The sequence below is a fragment of the Rhizophagus irregularis genome, chromosome 23 (assembly GCF_026210795.1).
Source record: "Rhizophagus irregularis chromosome 23, complete sequence".
NCBI lineage: Eukaryota > Fungi > Glomeromycota > Glomeromycetes > Glomerales > Glomeraceae > Rhizophagus > Rhizophagus irregularis.
In genome coordinates this window covers 2,461,142-2,485,133 of record NC_089451.1, presented here as the reverse complement: position 1 = coordinate 2,485,133, position 23,992 = coordinate 2,461,142, and the positions used below count along the sequence as shown (strand labels likewise).

Here is a 23,992-nt window from a genome sequence, read left to right as displayed (position 1 = left end):
CATTTTCCTATAAATATCATCGAATTTTGACCTAGTAAAAAATATATCATTTCGTAAATTTATAATAATTCATTTTCTTTTAAATATCATCGAATTTTGACCTAGTAAAAAATATATCATTTCTTTTCAAGTCCATATTCATCATAAAAATGGTCTCCATTACTCCACTCAAAATTTTCATTTACTTTTTTTTCTTAACATTTTTAATTGCGGAAGTCTATCCTCAGAATGCTTGTTTGTACATTCGAGATCCATGCAAGTCTTGCCTCTGTTCATGCGAGGAACATGTGCCTAAAGAAGAATGTCCTGGCCGATGTGCATCTTCATGTAAGAACGAATAAATGCTACATATTACGTCAAATATCACTTAAAAAGAATCTTTACGAATCAATATTTCCCAATTAAAATTGGTGAATAAATTTATTTTATATTTAAATTCCGTCCTTTTACATTAACAATTTCTAATAAATTTGTATACTATATACTGTGTTCATTATTATATTTAATTACTTATCTGTTATGTATTTATTTATCAAATTAATTTTGATATCTTAAAATAATTATTCGATTTTGAATCATTAATTTTTTTGTTGGTTGCATCAAAGTACTATTTTTTTCCGGGCTAAAACAAATACAATGTTCTTATCAGAAATAAGTTTAAAATGTATTTATTGTATTAATGTTATAAATTACGAGAATAGAAAATCATTATTCTAATAAATTTGCTAGCAGATAGTATATAGTAATAAAAAACCTTAAAATAAATCATACGTTTATTTATTTCAACTATCGTGCGAGAAAGTTACATTAAAATGTAAAATCTATTTTTTTATGACCATTTTCAAAGAGGACAATCATTCATCTTTACAATTTCTTATAATTTCCTCTTTCATAATAACCATTGAATTTGATACATAATTTTAAATTGATATACCTTTGCCGCTTTATAGTATCTATTGCTGTTAATAATTATTCTATCTCCGCGCATATAATGATAATGTATAGTTTTGAACAGTTTTCAGGGGGCAATTAGGAAACATGTAGTGTATAGAAACCCTTGTGTGTAGTGTATGGTGATCTTTAGCTATGTACGTATGGTTGCCTGCTGAGTGTACTGTACTATGAAAGAAATAAGAGACATAAATACAAATGATAAGGCGCAGCCGCAGTAACTTTCTACACTAGCCGCACCGGCAAAAATTTAGCCATCACGTGACGTACATCCCACCAGGTTTGCGCTGTTTATATTTATCTGAGGGACTTTGTTTTTTTTGAGTAGGTAAAATCCTTATTTGTCACCACTGTTTACTTTTACGCGTTCGTGCATAATGCCGTAACGGCTACAATTTTTGCCGGTTCAACTGGTGGTTCTTCGTAAACATATGCTGCGCCACTGGAACGTACAAAGAATATGTTTATCATGTCGTACAATCACAACATTGCTGAAATCCGTGATTTTATGACATCGCTTTCACTATATTATCACGTTGTTATTTTAGTAACGTAACAATGCATTGTACGTTAATACGAAATTGCAATACATCTACAATACTGTTATTGCATTGTTTGATACATTGTGACTATATCATAAATATGGCTTTTTTTATATTATATTTTTTGAAAAAATGTATTCGTAACAGCCTGTTACATATCTTATTTGTAACATCCTTTTTTATTTTTTTTAATAATAAATTTAATATGTGTTTCACAAATAAAATTTTTATATGCAAAATTTAATTTGGAAAACTTTTACTTAATGTATTTAAGACAGTTTCATAGACAAAATTTTAAGTTATAAGCAGTTTCTTGAAATTTTTTAAAAAATTCTTTTGTCTTAGTTACACAACTGATCTTTTGTTATTGTTTACATTACGCCTGATCTTAAATTTTTACAATTAGATTTATCCATATTTTTTAAGTATTATTTTTTTCATTTTCATATATCGATGTTGAAAATGTGACTACATTGCTTATAATTACATAGTAATGAACTAACGATACTATATTATACCGAAATAGTCAATTGGTTTTATGCGCAGATATTTATACTTAAGTATCAGCTAATGTAAGACAAAAAAATTTCTTAAAATATTTCTGAATACCATTTATTTTTTTTATTATTTATATTCCCCCTATAGACACTAATGGATATACATATCAAAATCAAATTTATTTTATGTCAAGCAGGAAAAAAAAAATCAAATTTCGGGGAAAAGCCCCTAATTTATATGAAATTATATATCACATGATTAACGTGACAATTTTAACAGATCAGCCACTTTTTTTTAAAACTTTAACAAACCCTTTTCCTTTCTCACAGTCTCACCCTTTCCCTTCCCCGTTTTTTTCTCTTCCTCTTGTTTCACTCTCTCTAATAAAAATCTTTAGCGGAACGTTTAGTAACATGTTGATATTTTTCTTTATTAGACAAAAATCATTGCATTATGCAATGAAAATTAAGAGTTCATACCGATTTTTTTTTTAAAAAAAATAAGTATATTATAACTTAAATGTCAAAATAACTTTGGTAAAAAAATGGATTGAGAAAAAGCTAGAGAATGAGTATATTCGTTATTTTAAATATGATGAATTTATAATCGATGAAGAAGAAATTGGTAGAGGAAGGGATATTCAGAATTCCGGTAAGATATTTTTTCTTTTTTTTCATCTTTATTTTTTTAATGAATGGTTCTAATGGTTTATTTTTTTTTCTTTCTTTAGATGGGTCTAAAATTTTTTTTCTTTCACTTTTTTTTTATTTGACAAAAAGTTAACTGGTGGTTAAATAAAATTTTATTTTCTTGTTTCTTAGATGGTCAGGCCTTTGGATGCGTGAAATTTCCAACTGTTGGTTTTTTTTTACTTTTTTAAATTCTTTTGAATTAAATTTTTTTATTTAGATAAGATGTTAACTATTGTTTCGTTTTCTTTCTTTGTTTTAGACGGTTACACCACGATTTCCCGACAACCTTTTTCCCGACATACCCTTTGCCCGACAACGATTACCCGACAAGACATATTCCCGAATGAACATTTTACCGACATGACACATACCCTAATGGACATTATACCGACATGCTATTCGACAACACATATCCCGACAGACATTTTCCCGATTTAAAAAAAGTGATTCCCCCAATTATTTAAGATAAAACATATGGAGAAAATTTTTATTATTTGTTTATTCATATATTTATTTTAATAAAAATTCGCAATTTCATGTATACTGTATATTTCATTTTTATAGTGCAAATTTTTATAATAAAATCACTAGCAGAAGCCCATTGCGTACCTACAAAAATTTATTTTAGTTGCAAAAAATGGATAAGTGAAAAATTCCAAAAACCTGAAAATCTGTAAATTTCGAAGTAGAGATAAAAAAAAGTATAAATAAAGCCAATCAAATTTCTTCCCCATAATCACATAATTAATTATTTTATCAAACAATTCTTAAAATTAAAAGATCGTTATTTTTATGCAGTTTCTATTTCGTAAGACAAAAATACTGGTTTCCCTTTATGGAAATCTTTTATTAACGGATTTCATATGAATTCAATTAATCATTGTGGAAAAATTAACTTTATAGCAATGAAATTATCTATTTTTAAATAAAGCTATTAATTATTTCATTTAAAACAGTTTTTTCAATGACTTAACATTTTTTTATATCGTATAATTCCAAATTTTACAATATCTAATAATTAAATAAATTGTTTCCTTACAAATTAAATCTTTTTTGAAATTTTTGGTTTTGATAGCATGTAAGAGAATTATATTTATATTTATAAACATGATACATTATTACAGCAGTAATAAATTACTTTTCGTAAATCATTTTCAACATGTCGGGAAAATGTCTGTCGGGATATATGTTGTCGGGATAATGTCATGTCAGGAAAACTAGAATGTCGGTATGATGTCCATTAGGGAATTAATGAGAGATAGATCATCCAACCCTATAAAAAATTTTATCCGTTATTTCTGTAAAAACTCCGTAAAAGTGAGCCTTTCACGGATCCATTCACGGAAATGTAAATAATTCGATAAATTCCGTGATACAAGGTTATTAATTCCGGAAATATGAGCCTTTTACGGATTTTACGGAAAAAAGACGGAATATAAAAAAAACGGATCGACTTTTTTTTACAGGTTCGTCGATCCTATGGACCGTTTTTGCCGTAAAAGTGCGGCGAATGTGGATTAAATATATTAAGATATGCGGGAAAAATCGAAAAATCACAATATCATTGACGAATGTAGATTAGGCCGCTCCAAATTAATTTTAGATTAACGTCCTCCCCTCCCCTTTATTTTTAAACACATACTGTATGTTCACATATCCCCCTCTCTTTACTAAAATTGAGTGGTACCGAATATTTCTGAAATTTTTAATGTCATGTTTATTTAAATTATTCCCTCCCCTCCTCAAATTTTTGAGATAGAAAGAACGTTAAACTAATATTTAGTTTGGAATGGTTCCGTTTAAGTCTGCCGCGTTGCATAACTCGCAAGTGTTACGTGATCTACGACTACATGTATTTCAGGGGTCAAATAGGTAGTGTTACATAAATCGTAATACGTATTCAAAAAAAGGAAATAAAATTGTCGGAATAGAAACGGGGGTTAAACCAAATTTTACTAGTTCAATACGGTAATTTATTAAATGAAAATTAAATGAAAATTAAATGAAAATTGTCGATCTTATGGACCGTTATTTTTGCCGTACCAAAATATAAATATTATATATGCGGCGAATGTAGATTAAATATATTAAGATATGCGGGAAAAATCATAATATCATTGGCGAATGCCGAATGTAGATTAAATATATTAAATGTGATCAATCTACTGTCGCTCATGATTGTCTTCATACTAATTTTTGAAATTGCTAGTGGTCTCATATAGATGGCCGGGAAATTTCTAATTTTAGTTTAAAATTTAATAAATTTAATGTTAAATTTAATGAGTGGTGACACGCTCCTGGGGATTGCCCTGGGAAGGGAAACGCGGGTTCCCGAAAAAACCCTATTATTTCCAACTTCCCATGAAATAAATAATACATATGCAGGAAAAAATTAGTATGTCAGTAAATTCAGTAAATTCATTTTCCTATAAATATCATCGAATTTTGACCTAGCAAAAAATATATCATTTCGTAAATTTATAATAATTCATTTTCTTTTAAATATCATCGAATTTTGACCTAGTAAAAAATATATCATTTCTTTTCAAGTCCATATTCATCATAAAAATGGTTTCCATTACTCCATCCAAAATTTTCATTTACTTTTTTTTCTTAACATTTTTAATTGCGGAAGTCTATCCTCAGATTGCTTGTTTGAGCATTAAAGATCCATGCAAGTCTTGCATCTGTTCATGCGAGGAACATGTACCTAAAGAAGAATGTCCTGGCCGATGTGCATCTTCATGTAAGAACGAATAAATGATACATATTACGTCAAATATCACTTAAAAAGAATCTTTACGAATCAATATTTCCCAATTAAAATTGGTGAATAAATTTATTTTATATTTAAATTCCGTCCTTTTACATTAACAATTCTTAATAAATATGTATACTATATACTGTGTTCATTATTATATTATTTACTTATCTATTATGTATTTATTTATCAAATTAATTTTGACATCTTAAAATAATTATTCGATTTTGAATCATTAATTTTTTGTTGGTTGCATCAAAGTATTATTTTTTCCGGGCTAAAACAAATACAATGTTCTTATCAGAAATAAGTTTAAAATGTATTTATTGTATCAATGTTATAAATTACGAGAATAGAAAATCATTATTCTAATAAATTTGCTAGCAGATAGTATATAGTAATAAAAAAACTTAAAGTTTATTTATTTCAACTATCGTGCGAGAAAGTTACATTAAAATGTGCGATTCGATTAATTTTAGTAAAATCTATTTTTATGACCATTTTCAAAGATGACAATCATTCATCTTTACAATTTCTTACAATTTACTCTTTCATAATAACCATTTAAATTACCAAAGAATTTGATACATAATTCTAAATTGATGTACCTTTGCCGCTTTATAGGTATTCATTGCTGTTAATAGTTTATTCTATCTCCGCGCATAATAATGATAATGTATAGTTTTTGAATAGTTTTCAGTATTCTTTTTTTTTTAGGTCATAAACGGTCATACGATATAATATTTTGGGATCCGTCCAAAATCCCGAAACTCGAAATCCGAAATATCTAAATCCCGAATTGCCAAAATCCCGAATTTTATAATCCCGACACCCCTATAATACTGATTTTCTTTATTTTATTAATAAATTTCAAGATTTTTCTTTTCGGTATTTTGAATTTCGGGATTATGAAGTGTCAGGCTTATGAAATGTCGGGATTATGGCAATTCGGGATTTTGACATTTCGGGATTTAGAGTGTCGGGATTATGTACCTTCGGGATTTCGAGTTTCGATTTCGTACCAACCCCAATATTTTACTGGGTAAGTTTACTGGTCAAATAGTTCCTTAAGTTAAATATTAAAAAACTCATATTTTTTGATGTATTTCTAATTACATAATTGCATTTTAAACTTTATTAATTCCTAATTGTATTTAAAGCCAAATGGTTGTTAGAAGAATCATAACAAATCATTTGTAGTTAAAATATATTTTCCCAAATTCAAATCATCGGAAAAATGAATATTGACATTATGACACTAGAAAAAAATAGAATAATAAGCTAAAAAAATGTGGCAAGATTTAATAATAATACATGAATAAATTCTTTTATATTAAAAATTGGAATCATAATGCTATAAATTGATATATAATTTTATCGTAAGCGTAACCTGCAAACCAATCCGGCTACTATTTTTTCTAGAGTTATTGAGTCTCTCTATCTAAACTAATAAAATCGCACCACAATTATCATACAATATAAGGACAATTTAACAAATTTAAATTGATTTATGACGGCTTATATTGTTGCTGACTTGGCCAAATCTTTGAAAAAACTTGTTGTTACCTTGCCTGATCACCAGCGTTGAGGTGCAGCAACATTGATCAGGGGGAGAGGAAAACGAAACATACATCATACACCACACTCCTAATATTAATTTCCACGTGAACAAAGTCATGGTACAAATTACAAGGATAAACTAGTATATGGGAGCCGAAAGCAATTTAAATAACCGTGAACCAAACCGCCATTATAGACAGCGCCACCTTGGTGTGCTAACCCAAAGAACCATAATTCAAGTTAATTATTATAACTCATTACAAATCATTTCATTGTAAAAATTGGTAACTATGTCTTAATTTACCAAATATAAATAATGAATAATAATCTGTAAAGTTAGGTATTATTAATCTTATTGTAATACTAATGATTATGACTCATTCTAAGTTATTTTATTGAAAAAAAAGAATATAAAAGTAATCAGGGTTTGTAATTATTCATCTTATTGTAAATATTAATTATTATGGCTCAAAATAAGTTATTTTATTAATGGAAAATTAGTAATCAGGGTTTATAATTATTCATCTTATATGATTATGACTCATTATAAGTTATTTTATTGAAAAAAAGAATATAATAATCAGTGTTTGTAATTATTCATCTTATTATAAATATTAATAATTATGACTCATTGTAAGTTAAAAAATAATGTAAAATTAGTAATCAAGGATTGTAATTATTCATTTTATTGTAAATATTAATAATTATGACTCATTATAAGTAATAAAATATCAAATAGAGTAAAATTTATATTTAAAAATTTCTTATAAGTAGGAATAGTTTTGGGCCTTTATAAAAGCATAAATTGTAATTACTAATTATTCTTGTAGGTGATTAGAATCCTGGGTTGCAACTACCATCCTACCACCCTATTCTTAACAATATCATTTATTTATTATCCCTGATATTAGGTGAGTTATTGTGTTCAATCGAGCTTTAATTGCAATGAAGGCTTTTTTACGATTTAGTTCATGGGTCTGCCCACGTATATATATGTCTAAGGTTTTCCAAATATATTTATTTGTCGGGATTCTTTGTGAGTCTAGATGAAATCTGGTATATATGCCTGAGTAAGCGTGGATGAGCGTTCTGATATCAGTCTAGTAATTCAATAACTCATTTATCTGAGTGATCATAGGATAACCCTTTATTTCTATTTATAGATCATATTGATTATTAATTATCTAATCATCAAGACCAGGTAGAAACCCAGAAAATAGAAGAAGTTTCAAAAATATTTTTTATTAATAATAAGCAAAAATTTATTATTTATAATCTAACTTAATTATATTATTAAATAAAATTATTAATTTTTTTAAAATCAATACAACATGTAACTTAAAAAATTAGTTAATTCATTATAAATAAAGAAATAAAATATTACATTAGTAATATTTATAAAATTATTATTAATATATCATGTAAGAAAATTGATAAATGTTGATAGAAAGTTAATTAAGATTTTTTCAATTAAATTGAACGCTCAATAAAAAAATGATTTACAAATTCAAAAATATGTAAAGATAATCTTAAAGTATTTATATAAATTCCAGTTGCAATTGATCTGGCTGCAATGTTGATGCCGACTTACAATAAATCTTATGTTACACTATATATACTAAGAATTTTTTATGCCCGTCCCTTATAAAAAATCAAAAAAATAAGAAATTGTTACAGATTTAATAATTGATTATTATAACCAAATGAAATTCTCTAAATAATCACCAGATTTTATTTTAATTCATTTGGTTTGGTCAAATTAATAATTTATTGAGTAAAATAATTATCAAAAGAATAAACAATAAATGAAATGAACAGATTCTAATACATTTAATTGTTCAAATATTTTTCCTAAGTTGGTTATAAGTTTAAGATTGGCGTAATATAAAATAATAAGAAATTATAAATTTATAATTAATTAATAAGCCGAAATATTTATAATATTGAAGTTTTTTCGAAAATGTATAAATATAATTTAATACATATACTTACTAGTATTACATTATAATATTAAAATTTTCTATTTAAACAAACTCATTGGCCGGTGTAAGCAACGGATGACTGCTAGTCAGTAATTAATAAATTCCAAATTGAAATTGCTCAATCTCGTCAGTAACTTTGTGTAGAATGCTAACTAGCTAGTGGTGTAGTATGAGTTATCTGCGTGATCAACTAAGCGAAGCACACGGAAAAAAACTCTTCCCAGGTGATCTCTTAACCAAATTTTTTGAAAAGACGAATAATTAAAATTTTTATTAATAAAGACATACAATATGGATACAGCAACAGATACAAGTCGTCAAGAGATCCTGACGTGGGTTAACACTTAACAACAACAAGAAACCATATATGAAAGCTTTTTTTAACCCCTTTCATGACATTTTTGATAATTATTTGGGGGAAGTAGTAAAGTGCAAGAAAATAGAAGAATACATAGAGTTAGAAAAAAAATTTATAGCGCCTACTATTTCAAAACTGGGAAAGATACCAATACGCCTTAACAAACCAGAGACGAAAGTAACAGCGGTGTATTATTTTCTATCTTTATTCCTAATAAAATGGGCAGGTGAACATATACAAAGTATCGTAGAAGCATTACTGTATCGTGAGAAAAGTGCTGCGGTAAAATATGAACAAATCAAAATGCAAAATGCAGAAATTTTGGATAATTCTGAGGATTTGAAAAAAATGATGGCGGATACTAGCCTGGCAAACGGTTTAGTAACACAAGATTTAGAAAATAGAATCAGGAATTTAGAAGCAGATGTAATAGCAAAGGAATGAATAATATTGGAGAAAAATGAGGCAAATAATATTTTATGGGAAAAAATAAAAGCGCTAAAAATAAAAGAGGAAAAGCTAACGAGTCAAGTGACGAATATGGAAATAGATAAGGAGACGCAGAAAAAGAAAAAACGCCCTAACAAAAAAAGAAAAAGGGCGTGGTCACAACATGCTAAAATTGGAACGATCACCGAAATCGGAATAGATATGAGCGATAAAGATGAAGATCATTTGAAAAAACATTTTGCCGAGAAGTCACATGACATCACGTTTTATGATGTGCCTGCGTATTGGAGTGATGAGAAAATTTTAGGATTGTTGAATGCAAATGTAGGAGTTGTAGAACATATTAGATGTAAACGATGTTATAAGTACAAGACCGTTAGGGTGATGCTGCGCTTCAGCAATGCATACGAGAAGATATACAAAGAGGGCGGCGTGAACGTGTTATTAACAAGAAACAATGACAGAACATACTTTATTAGGATGTTTGATTCAAGATTATCATATAGCAAAGTTAAAGATAAATTTCGTTGGCAAGCTATTAAAAGATTGGAAAATGGTGTGCAGAATGATGACATATTAGTTATAAAAGATATGGTGAAAACTTTTCACGTTTTTTTTGGAAAAATTATTAGGGTTAAGGGAATGCGCTTCATTATTTTATATTTTAACACGGAATCAGATTTGATGACAGCAATTAATAAATCTATACAGAGATTTGACATGGGAAGTGGATTGTTGATCAAGAAAGAAGACGATTACATTAGCGAAAGTGGTGAATTACGAGAAGTTAATAGAAGATTTGCTTATTTTACTTATAAGAATAATGCCTCAAGATCAAATGGTTTTCGTATGGAGTGGAAACAACAAGGTAGTTCGAGTACACATTCCACTCTATCAAGGAGACATAATAAATGGTGGTAGCAAGGGAAGGTAAATGAGACATAGATAAAACATAATAAAATACAAAAACATATTAAAAGATTAAAGATATAAAAATAGTAAAAATAGATAAAACTTAAAGAAAAGGTAACGTATTGGATAAGTAGTTTTAAAATTTTTAGAATAGGTTAGTTTAGCATCATAATAGTTTAGCAAATTTATAATTTAGCCTTTGTTAGTAAATGACACAACAATGTAACTAGTCGTATGTATTCTAACGATAGCTTTTACAAAAGAAATAATTTTTTTTTTAGTTAGTTTAGTTTAATACATAGTAATTAGGGATGGCAACGGTCATGGTTATTAACCGGTCATGACCGGTTATGACTGTGACTGATATCATTCAGTCAAAGGCTTCTGACCGACCATTTAACTGACCGGTTAGACTGACCGTTTGACTGACCATTTAACTGACCATTTAACCAATTATTTAGCCATATTTATTCACTTAACACTTTTTTTACGAATTTAATCAATAAAAAAAGTTAAATAACGTTTTTTTTTGATTAAATTACACTTTTTAACATTTTTTCTTGATTAAAATTTGTTAAAAAGAAAAAAGTGATCGGTTAAACGGTCAGTTAAATGGTCAGTTAAACGGTCAGAAAAACAGTCAGCCAAAACGGTCGGTCGGTCAAAGACCCTTAACCGGTTATGACCGACCGATAACTGACCGTGACTGACCGTTGCCATCCCTAATAGTAATAGTGGTTTTATTTTAGAAATTCTTTGGTTATGTATATCCTCGCCTTGGTTAGACAATCCATTGGCTTTGGTATGGAGAGGTTTATTGTCAAAAGATTTTGAGCTTCAAAGTATTGATGTTATAATTATTATGTATTATGATGCGTTATATTTACTAATAAAATGACTAAATACGGTTACCAAAAAAAAAAACTAAGCGAAGCACACGAACTCAATTTAATTTTACTTTAATGAATTATTCTCTTTTAATTTTCGCTATTTTCTTTTATTACTTTCGATTGCAAAAGTTCTCTGTATCAAAGAAAAAATGTAGATTCTGAACTAACTCCAATGAACCCATCATCCTATCATATCCTTCATAAATGTAGAAATCATATACAAATAAGACATACCAATATTTATACATTAAGGCAATCAAACGATCCATTCACAAGACAAATTTTTTAATGTATCCAATTTTTACTAATGATGATTATATTCGTTTATAAATAACATTTGATTTTATATCATTTTCTTCGCTTATATTCAATTCCAATAGTTTAAATAATTCAAAATCATTATTCTAATTTCGTGAATCCGTAAAATACGCAAAATCTGATTATGACAAAATATTTCAAATATCGTTGAGAATCTCTCACTTTCTACTTCGTACATTCGGATTAGCAAGTATCATTCATCAACATTTTTCGGGTGTTCACATTTATGTTCTATTCGACTTTTTTTTTAAGGGTTTGGTAAAATTTTATGAAATACTATTTTTTTATATAGTTTATATTTTTTAGTTTTGCGTAATTATATATTATTTTTTTCTTATTATTATATTTGATTTATAAAATAAAATAAATGATTTTCTTTCTTTTAAAATTTTAAGTACTGAAATAACTTATTATTTAACAGAATTTCATTCATGAGCGATCCTTTTTGCCTTTTCATTTTCAAGTAAATATAAATTATATTACCAATTAAAATGAAATGGAATTAAAGGCGGGTTTTTAATCGGCTAATAGAATATTTTAATAAAGTTTATCCTTGTATGTATAAAGAAGTATTATAGCTACAAAATTTAGAGATTACATTGCAAAATATAGGTTATTATATATACGAGGTAAATTCAATGTATGATTTACATGAAACACTAATACTAAATATGCTTACAGTATATATGTAAATTTATAACAAGTCACTTAAAAAATAGTTAAATTCGCATTTATTTATTTATTTATTTATTTAGATTGCATGATTTGATTTAACTAAAAATTTCTTTATACTATTTCTAAAGTTTCAGCAAATGAATTTATTTTCGGATAAATTTTTTCTGTCAAACGCAATGCTTCTTTTCTCCATTCAGGTTTATCATCCTCAAGTTTACCCATTATAGGTTCTACAACTATTTTCAATATAATATCAACCCATTTCTTAGCTTCTTCAAACAACTCGAGTTCTAAACTGATAATTAGAATATTATTGATTATGACACGAATTTGACTTAAACAAATTGTTTTATATAAATCATATGCCTCTTTCAAAATAGATAGAGCCTTTTTATTATTTCCACTTTTACGGTAAGCATATCCCAGCATAATTCTAAGTTCCATTGTATTGAATTCTAGATCTGGATGTTCTTTTCGAAGACTACTTAATTTAGCAATTATATCTTCTAATTCTTTAATAAGAGAAGGATCAACATTATGTGATTCTAATAATTTAGGTTTGATTGATTCATTATAGATTTTCAAGAGTTCTCTCATTCTAAGTCTAATTTCTTGTGATTCAGATCTTTCCAACTTGCACAATCTACATTGGCAATCTATGTTCATCATAGTTTTAAGATAAACTAATCGTTCTTCATAACAAAAGGCAAAATTTCTGTAATTAATAATTAGCTCTTCACCTTTTGAAATAGGCCGATTAGTTCGAAGGAATATCAAATCACCAAGAAAAAAATGGTTTACATTTTCATCAATACATGCATGATTGAACAAAGATGGCAAGATACACAGTCCTGTACCGGTTATTTCAGTTTTAAGATTAAATTCATTATAATTTAAACCAAAATCATTGTGCAGGAGAGTATGTACAATTAAATTAATATTCACTTCATTTTTGTTGATTAATTCAATTTTTTCATTTTCGCTAAGATTTAAACCATCATAAAGTTGATACACTTCCTGACAATAATAAGGTTCTGCAATAAGTTTCAGAGTAATACATGTAGTTAATTCTTCAACAAGCGAATCATCATTTTGGGTATCGCTTATCATAGTTCCAAAAACTTCATTACTAAAAACTACTTTAAATGCTTTAGAGACCATCAGCAAAGTATATTCAGGAATGTCACATTTAGCGATCCAACCTCTTCCTTTTCCTTCTACAAGTTCAATTTTAATATTGTCATTTAAAAAATCAGCATGATCTAATCTTGGACCCGTTTCATAAATCCAAACATCATTACCCTTACTATCCTTTTTAATTTTAGACCTCTCATAGAATTCATCAAATATACGTAAATAATCATATTTTCCATTTTTATTTTCATAAGACAACATTTCCGCATGTTCCATAATTTGTTTAATTGAAGTATTATAATATAACCTTTCGTTCTTTGATGTAAATTTTGAAGTATATTAGTGGCTTCTTTATAATGTTTGAGACCACAAAGAGCTTTACCCTTGCGATAAGCTGCTATTAAATTATTGGGTTCATACATAAGAGCAATCTCTGTATCCTTAAGAGCATTATGAAATTGATACAATCGAAGGCAAGTTTCTGCTCGATTAATAAGTAAAGTGACATTTTGTGGCTCCAATTTGATGCCATTTGAATAATTATAATTAGCTGCAATATAATTACTTGAAGAAAAATAATCATTTCCACAACGATGGAAATCATCGGCATTCTTTATCTCAACTTTCTTTTCATTCGTGGACCATTTCACGTCACTAAACGACTTGTTATTTTGATCGACGATGATGACATCATCAGGGTTATTAGAACGAATTATGGTTATATTACCAGTGACATATTCATAAGATATATTCTTGATGACAAGTAGAGTTCCAATTGGTAAAAATAATTGATTTATAGATTTAATATTTGATTGACCTTCTTTGGGAATATTTGTCCAATTATACAAAGCAAATCTTTCAACATTACCCTCTGGATCTTCCACAAGAGCTAAAAGGGCATATAATTTTACGAATCTGGAAATCACTCGACATAACAAGAATCTTCCAGTGGGTACATTATCAACTTGTAAATTTGATATTGATATCCGAAGTTGAATATTTAGAGTTAAATTCTCTTGTTTATTGATATTATGAACAACATATTTTCTCTTATCACATAAATTATCTAGATTATCTAGCCTTTTATGTTCATCAATTAGTTGTTTCTGCTTTTTCTTTGAGAGAAATTATCAACAGTCAAACGTAAAGTAGCATGTTGCGCAAATTCAAATGCATTTATCGTTCTTTTTCTATATTGATATGTCATGTTTGTCGTATTTAATATATACAATATATATATATATTATTTTTTTATGGCTAAGAAAATAACAAAATTTTTTCTTATCAACTCAATAATCAAATTCATATTTAAGTTAACCCCTTATAAGGCCGGGCAAAAAAAAAATTTAGATTCTCGTGACCCGGCCGGGTCAGTTTTTCGAAAAATGGGAAATTTTTTTTTTATAGTAAAAAATTTTATAACGTGATTATAAGTTATTGGCCAATGTGGCGTAAAAAAATTTTACATATAAAAAAATTTTACAAATATAAAAAAAAATGCCGGCCGGCCGGGTCATTTTTAAAATTTTATGTCCCGAGAATCTAAAAATTTTTTTTGCCCGGCCTAATGAACGAATTATTATGTCATTATTAGCTAATCAAATGTGATATGACGTATATTATTTTCTACTGATATCAAATGGTTTACCACTTATCAGAACATCTCGGAATTATCAGAATTAGGGAAATAAAATTTTTTTAAAATAATCACTAAACTATCATTCTTATATATTACGGATTAGCCACAAAAATCTTCACGAGCCAACCAACTGGAATAGATCAGACGCAGATATATCATGTTAAATAAAATTGTATTATGCAAGATATTATACTTCCTATTAAACTATCCACTATTTATTCGAAAAAAGTATTTATATACCTCAATACCTTACCTCTTTTTTTTTTCATCGACTTTTTTTTTCGTCAACAATATTATATATACACAATATATACTTTCGTCGTCTTTCTTTTCGAGGTCTATCTTCTCTCTGTCTAGGTCTTCTCTTATTAGGTCTTTTTTTAGACCCCTTTTTTTCGTTTTGTCATCTTTTTTTCGCTTCATTGTCTTTTTTTTCGCTTTGTCATCTTTTTTCTTCGTTTCGTCATCTTTTTTCTCGTCATCTTTTTTTTTCATCTTTTTTTAGGTTTATCTTCTCTCTGTCCAGGTCTTCTCTTTATTAGGTCTTCTTTTAGACTCTTTTCTTTATGTCATCCTTTAGGTATGTGGGTAGTGTGGGTTGGGAGTTATGTGGGTTGGTGTAGGATGGGAGTGTGGGAGTGTGGGTTGGGAGTGTGGGAGTGTGGGAGTGTGGGTTGGGAGTGCGGGAGTGTGGGAGTGTGGGTTGGGAGTGCGGGAGTGTGGGAGTGTGGGTTGGGAGTGCGGGAGTGTGGGAGTGTGGGTTGGGAGTGCGGAAGTGTGGGAGTGTGGGTTGGGAGTGCGGGAGTGTGGGAGTGTGGGTTGGGAGTGCGGTTGGGAGTGCGGAAGTGTGAGAGTATGGGTTTGTGTGTGGGTTTGTATATGTGGTGTTTCATTTTATTTTTTTACGTCATCTTTTTTTTAGGTTTGTCTTCTCTCTGTCTAGGTCTTCTCTTTATTAGATCTTCTTTAGGCCCTTTTTCTTTACGTCTCTCTTTAGGTATGTGGGTTGGGTGAGTGTGGGTTGGGAGTGTGGGAGTGTACGTCTTATTACCAATCCACAAGATAAGCATAAATCGATTTATAATATTTTTTCTTTCTTGAACATAAACTCTGACGGTATTTTTTAGTTTATAAGCACATAAAATTAATTTTACTATTTTATCATCTTTTTTTTTGCTTTACCGACATAAAAATTTCATGTTTATATATTTGGTTTTGTGAATTTTGAAAAATAACAATATGCTTAATACTTTAAAATTTTTATTGTACGTCAAATTTTGTAATTACTATTTATTAATATTCGTTTCGTTAATACTTATAAAAAATTTGAATGAGTAATTTTTTGGATGAAATTGGGACTTTGACAAAATGTTTTCACTAAAAAAAAAATCACGAATTAATAATATTGTATAACTTGCTCATGATTAGCATTTGAATAAACATGATTTTTTAGTTAGGATAAATATTTTTTTATACTTAGTAGAAAATAAAATTGGTTTAAATTAAAAATTAATAAATTAATATAATTTTTAAATTACATAGATAATTTTTTTAAATGATTAGTATAATACTTATTTTAATATTGTTCATTTTTTTTATTAATAACAAAGTTATATTACGATAAAAGCATTCAAGAAAGGAAAAAAAAAGTATTTTTATCATTTGATTATATAAACCAATATTTTTTAATTGTAAATAAAAAAAACTATTTCAACACATAGTGACTATCTATTTAATAATCACTAAAATAATCTATAATAATCTATAGAGTATAGATTTTTTATTTATATCTCTACTTATTTACATAATATTTTTTATATACATAATTTATTATCTGTTATATATATTTATTAAAAAACATTAATCCCGATTCCCGATGCGAAACTGCTAGTAAAAATTTGTAATAATTTAAAATCAGAATTGTTGGCGAAAATTTTACAAAATAAATTGTATATAATATGACTAATAATTGATGCTAAACCAATTTTTGTTTTTTGTAAAATCCGTATTATTATTTTTATCGAAAAGATGATTTTTTTTACAAACCAAGTTATATGCCTTTAAACAGTATTACATCCAAAAAGTATTTACGCTTATGTAAAGAGAAATCCTTTTAGTCATACAAAAAAATCACTTAGGGGGACGAAGTCCCCCACAAATTGCAACTTCTAGTTTATTATGATAATTTCGAGAAAAATGTAGAGCAAAGTTGGAAAAATACCCAATATATGTAGAAAAAAACCAAATAGTAAATCCTTATTAATAGTATCTGTGACACATAATACAAATCAAAGACAATAAAAAAGCGATCATTTAAGGAAGTCAAAAGGAGATTTAATTTATTTTTCATTTTTTTTATTATTTTCAAAGATGCATGTTTTCTTATTGAGGCTGAAATATTATGAAACAATTATGTAAATTAATAAAAAACTAAAAAAGAAAATTCCTTATTTATTAGAAAAAATAACATATCATTATCGTTGTTAAAATGGTAATGCATAAAAAAAAAAACCTGTTTGTTATGTGTTATGTGTTAATTCTATTCATTATTTTTAAATTTTAAGGAGAAAGTGCGAAGATCATTAAATAATTTAAATGTGACTTTATTTATTTATGTTATGAATTATTTATTATATCAAATAAAATTTTAGTTGGTCAGGAGTTTTATTAAGTTTAGGGTTAGAAAAATAAAACATATTGAAGGGATCCAAAAAAGGACGGATTTTACGCAAACTCTGTATTTATATATATATTTTATTCACAATTGTAAAAAAATGTTTTTATTTATAAAATTTGTATTTGTACAATTTTCAAAATTTTTTTAAAAGATATTAAAAATTATTTTTATTAATTGTTAGTACAAAATAAATTAACAAATTAATATATTAATAAACTAAAATTTAAAAAAAATAAATAAATATATAAAAAATGAATAATAAAAAAATAAATTGATATTTGTTTTTTTTAAAAAAAAAATTATAAAAAAAGATTTTTTAAAAACCAAATTAATAACAGAACAAAAAATTTTTTTTTTTAATCTATCAAAATATTTTTAATTTGAATATTTTCAAAATCTTTAATCCTATTAATAATATTATTAATTTCATCATTATTAATATCATTATCATTTTCATTCTTTAAATCAGAAAATTTTTTAATAAAATAATCAATATTATTATTTAAATCATTTTTTATGATTGTAATTTTTTCAATTTCTTTCATGATATCATTTTCATCATATTTCCAAATTGAAATTTTATCATAATCACTTTCTTTAAAAATATGTTTTGTAAAAGTAGATTTTTCTTCAAATTCTTTATAAATAGAACCTTGATTTTTTCTTGTATTATACCATTCTTCAAAATTTTTGGATTGACCAAAATAATAAATATTTTTTGGTTCAGGTTCAGGTTCCCAAAAATTAATATGATGTAATGCTTCATAATCTGCTATATGATTTGCTCGAAGTCTTAATGAAGTTTGTCTACCTTTAATTTCTGCTTTTTCATATACACCACTAAAACATTAATAAAGAAATTAATAATGATAATATTATATTTAATGTTATGTAATAATAAATTGTGTTTAACCTACGTCATAAAAGCAATCAACATATTTAATAAAACGTATACAAGGATTATGCTAGCAATCCAAGTAAATAGATCAACAGCCCAATAACTAAATTCATCTCTTTGAACCCAATCACCACCGATCCAAAAATATGCTGCCATTAATGCTTCATAAAAAGATGAAAATGGATTATCAATTGATTTTGGATCAAAATCGGATTTAAGTTCAATATGAAATGTTTCATTTGTTGAATCATTTGTTGCATTTCCACTGAATGTAGTATCTTTGATTTTAATATTCGTAGGATTTCTGAGTAATATAAACCTAAATATTATAAAGCAAGAGAATTTAGTTATATTGAAATTTGAACTTGAAATGAATATATTAGATTTTTCATACATTGTGTGTGCAAATGCGAATATAGCGATTGACATAAACAAGAAGAACGGAAATATGGCTTTGAAAATAATTATAACATAATAAATATATATATCAATAGCTATAAATTAGAAAAAAATAAGTTAATAATTAATAATGTGGACATGTAATAATGATAATATTTTTGCAGAGTTTTTTTTTTACCTGGTATTAGACGGAGATAGAAAATCTAAAATTTAATAGTTGATTAATAAATTTAATATAAAAGTATAAAAGTAGAAATGATCAAATAATCAAATTATATAAACAAAGCTTACAAATTCAATCCAAAGTAAAAAAACTGAAAATGATATCCATACAGTTAAATTAGTATCAGTTTCTTTAACACTTTCAAAACCATCAGAAAATTGGAAATCATTAAGTATTATTGTCATTATAGCTACAGATAGAGTAATAGAAACTATATCAAAAATGTTAAATATTTCACCAAAATATTTTTTAAATCCACGATAATGAAACTGTAAAGCTTCAGTAATAAGTTGATAAATTGCCAAATAATAGAATATAATAATTAATGTTAACAAAAAATTTTGATTGATAATAGTTGTGTGATCCATATATGCCCAGCTAACTAATGTAAAGCAAATGGCAAAAATAAGAAATCGAAGAAAAAGTAAAAAAAAGAAATTTCTTGTTTCTCTCCAACGAAAATCGACAACTGCTTCAGTTGCTGGATTGTCATAAATATCATCATTATTTTCATATAATATCATCCTAGAAAAAGGACTTAGCTTCTTCACATCACCTCGACCAATCTGATACCATCGTGGTATAAATAAGAACAAAAAAATATTTAAAAGGTTTTTTTTCAAATTATACTTTTCTTTTTTCCTTGGAATGTCATTTACAGTAAAGCTAGGAAGGGGAACTACACGTAGAGCTAATGGCGATTTTCCAAGATTGTTATCAAAATTTTCATATCTTTTGATCATTTTATTCTTAAAATCCACTAATGGGTTTAGGATCTTATAATATAATTCATATTTATCAGTCCTTAATTCGATTATAGGTCTAAATGCTCTAAACTTGATGTTATGATTACGCCTTTCTCGGTATTCCTCTGGAATTATCTCATTAGGATCTAGAGCTGAGAAGTGATCCTGATCTGCAAAACATTCTTTATAAAATAACTTTCTAGCATAATCGTCTATTAAATAATATAAAAACTATAAATATTCTAAAATCTTTCAAATGAAATCAATTAAATTTGAATTACAAACCATAATTATACTTGAATAATAAAGGAATGGCTTTAGAAACAGTACACATCCAACCCGCATAATCTGTTGCATGTCTAGTATAATATTCCAAGAAATAAGCAATAACAATTGTATCCTTAAGTTCGCGACCTATAGTAAAATTTGAAAATGAAATTAGTAATTGTGATATTAACATAATGATAGAATAGCCAACATAATTTTCCTAATGCCAGCAGAAAGTGGATTGAAATTTACCCTTGCAATGATAAATTGCTAATTCCATATTGTTTTCTGGTATGATTTTTTCATTATCCTCTATTCCATCATTCCTTTCATCAAAGTCAAGATCATCATCCATTAAAAACTTTTTTCCTGGCCATAATTTAATTCTTGGTATGTGTCTTATTACAACCTCTTTTACTTCATTCTCTTTACTATTTTCAACAGTTTCTTCATCTCCAAATAATATAAATTTTATCAAATGATTGCAATCACTAAGAATTAGACTTTTCATAACATTATGTCGAACATCTAACAATTTAAAATTTTCTGGTTCATGTTTAGCAAATCTCCAGACTATATGTCTGATGTAACCAACCATCTCCTCGTACTTTTTTAATTAAAAAGAAATATCAATTAATAATTATTATAAGAAACTTATAAATGAAAAAAAAAATATTTAAATTTTTTTAAAATCGACCTACTTTATGTACTCTAGTGTAATTATTTGCAAGGCGTTTGCTTTTATAACGCTTATTAAGATGTTCTAATGCTTTACAAGCATGCCTTACAGCATGAAATTTTTCATTAATATCTTTTTGTTTAATTATTTTTTCTTTCTTTTTTAAAACTCCATTATTTTCTTTTATATGCCAATAAACCTTTAAACAAAAATTATCTAAATCATCATAAGTAAACTCTTCAATTTGTAATCTTGTTTTTTCAGATTCTTGATTTACTGGAATACGATTTGTCCATATATATTCAAGAAATGGTTCACCTTTGTTAGGAAGAACATCTTTGTTTTTACTATCATCTTGGATTTGATGCCAAATTTGAACAGTTGATCTACCAACAATTAGTTGTAAAGTATTTGTTTGTGTTCCTTCTTTATTATGGTAAAGACAATAAAATTTCCTCTCGCAATTACTCAACACCCATGGTTCAGTGTCATTAACTGGTTTAAAATCTATATGACATTTATTATTTGTTATCATTTTGTAATCAACTTTTTTTAATTTTAAATTTTCTTCAACTTTTTTAAGGACTGATGAAACTTTTCCATTATCTTCAATTAGTAAAATATTTCCTGAAGTTCTAGCTAAACGAGTAATTGGACAATTATCTAACCTCGATATTTCAACTTTACCGGTATTATATAAATCCCAAACTAAAGATATCATCACTCCTTTTGGACATTCGCCTAAAATAAGTAATTTTTCATCACTATCAATAAATTCTAATAAATGTATTTTTTTTATTTCATCAAACCTCTTTGATGCGATTTGTAAACCATTTTCCATATAATACAACCTAATAAATTTACGACATATTATATTCAAAGATAATTGATTAATGAAAAAAACACAATACAATAACAACTTACTTAACAATACTAATTCCTCTAGTAAAGCAAAGTTGTAATCTATTAACCGAAAATATATTAGAATAGTAATTTTTTACGAATTTATTCTTATTTTCAACTCTTTTTGCGGTAGTTTCTAATTCCATTTTTGCGAGATTATATACTAAAAATAGATTTTTTTTTTTAATATACAATTTTCAATTATATGTAAAAGATAAACAATATGTTCTTACCTTCAAGAGATTGCACGTTATTTTTGTATTGTGTAACTAAAAAATATTTATTGTAAATACATGAGATAAGTCGTCCCATGCAATCACCACAATCATCACAATCATCATCTGTACGTGTAAACCAGTTGTCCAATTCATATCTAACACTTTGTGGATATTCAAATTTCTCATTTAAATCAAAATAATCACAATAATCACTAAATTCAAAATTATATATCCCACGGAAATTCAATATTATAAATCTTCTTTGTTGAGTATCACACGATTTGTCTTTATCGACTTCACCTGAATCTATAAACTTACATATCCCTGAAATTACGTCAGAATGATAACAAGTTACAGCTTTGAGAACATAATTTACTTCAATTTCTTTATTTTTTATGAAATCAAGACGATAAATAGAAATTCCTTTTTTGATTTCATCGGTTTTTTCAAGTATATTATCGTCTGGAGCATTAAAATTTTCACTTTTAGGTACTGATTGTATATCAACTGCAGTATCATGAGTTTCGTAAAATTTATTGTTTTTTACGTCTAATTCACAATCGTCAGACGGCGACGAACATTTAAATTTCTTTGAACTAAGATATTCTCTTTTATAATCAAGCTTTGTAACTTTAATATTTTTCTCTTTTGTACCCTTCATATCCTCGTCAATTTTTACACGAGATATGGAGACAAGAATAAAATATTCAGTATCATTCTTTTTATACATATTCGATATATCAAAAGACCATCTAAATTTATCATCCTTTTTCGAGATATTTTCTTTTGTTATATCGTCACTGTTTGAAGAACCAACACCATGAGTTTCTTTAAATGGAAGAGGCTTATATGTTGTCTTATAATATTTGTTAATACTGAAGTCATCATTTATTTTAAAATAAGCGATTGTTTTATCAATCTCAACGGACCCATTGGATTCATTTTGATTGCTGGAATCTACCTCCTTCTTCTTATTGAACCTTGGTTGACGATGATCGGTATTTTCCAATATTTTGACCCGAAGGTTTGCTATTTCAATAAAAAAAAAAGTTAAAATTATACTCCAGTCTTCGTAGAAGGTCCTTCTTCGATTTTTTAAATTGTTTTTTAAATAATAAAATTTAATTTTTTACCCGTATCAAATGTAACAGCAAATTTTCCATCTTGACAAATTGCAATTTGATAATCCTCCTTCTTAATGGTACCATCATTTCCATAACCTACGTCTTCACTCGGATCTTTTTTACTCTTAAATATATTTACAATCCTTATTTTATTAATAACGTTTTTAAATATATTATTATTATTATTATTATTTTCGTTTCGAGCGTCAACTTCAATCACACGGGGATAGTTTTCGCTCATGTTTTTTTTTTCGTTAAAAAAAAAATTAAATAAATTATAATATGAGGGGTAAATCCATGAAAGTACTTAATTTAAATAAATATTTTTTTTTTTTACATAATCAAAAAAAAACTTTGTTTACTGAACACCGTTACTTTGTATTACATTTAGAATGTTTAACAAGATCTTATAATAAGATAATCAAACAAAAACAATTACACAACATTATTTAATTCTGTTGTCCCTTTTTTTTTGTATGAAATTATTTATTATTTT

At 26.9% G+C, this 23,992-nt stretch overlaps 4 protein-coding genes across 4 annotated transcripts; 2 read left to right on the top strand and 2 right to left on the bottom strand.

The window, feature by feature from the left end:
• Positions 1-9,231: 9,231 nt before the first annotated feature.
• Positions 9,232-9,788, top strand: OCT59_015516 (uncharacterized protein; the record flags this gene model as incomplete). Its single annotated transcript, XM_066140065.1, has 1 exon — positions 9,232-9,788. The coding sequence occupies exon 1, from the start codon at positions 9,354-9,356 to the stop codon at positions 9,786-9,788; it is 435 nt and encodes a 144-aa protein (XP_066002882.1). The 5' UTR covers positions 9,232-9,353.
• A 96-nt stretch (positions 9,789-9,884) lies between these two features.
• On the top strand, positions 9,885-10,715 carry OCT59_015515 (uncharacterized protein; the record flags this gene model as incomplete). Its single annotated transcript, XM_025315549.2, has 1 exon — positions 9,885-10,715. One exon carries the CDS (start codon positions 9,885-9,887, stop codon positions 10,713-10,715), a length of 831 nt encoding a protein of 276 aa, XP_025182540.2.
• Positions 10,716-12,700: 1,985 nt separating this feature from the next.
• On the bottom strand, positions 12,701-14,930 carry OCT59_015514 (uncharacterized protein; the record flags this gene model as incomplete). The annotated part of the gene is made up of 3 exons (XM_066140064.1): positions 12,701-14,030; positions 14,144-14,798; positions 14,867-14,930. The coding sequence occupies 3 exons, from the start codon at positions 14,928-14,930 to the stop codon at positions 12,701-12,703; spliced, it is 2,049 nt and encodes a 682-aa protein (XP_066002881.1).
• Positions 14,931-18,395: 3,465 nt separating this feature from the next.
• Positions 18,396-23,737, bottom strand: OCT59_015513 (uncharacterized protein; the record flags this gene model as incomplete). The annotated part of the gene is made up of 11 exons (XM_066140063.1): positions 18,396-18,879; positions 18,957-19,256; positions 19,332-19,431; positions 19,515-19,539; positions 19,628-20,517; positions 20,591-20,719; positions 20,825-21,179; positions 21,274-22,102; positions 22,176-22,317; positions 22,388-23,401; positions 23,506-23,737. The coding sequence occupies 11 exons, from the start codon at positions 23,735-23,737 to the stop codon at positions 18,396-18,398; spliced, it is 4,500 nt and encodes a 1,499-aa protein (XP_066002880.1).
• Between the last annotated feature and the right edge of the window lie 255 nt (positions 23,738-23,992).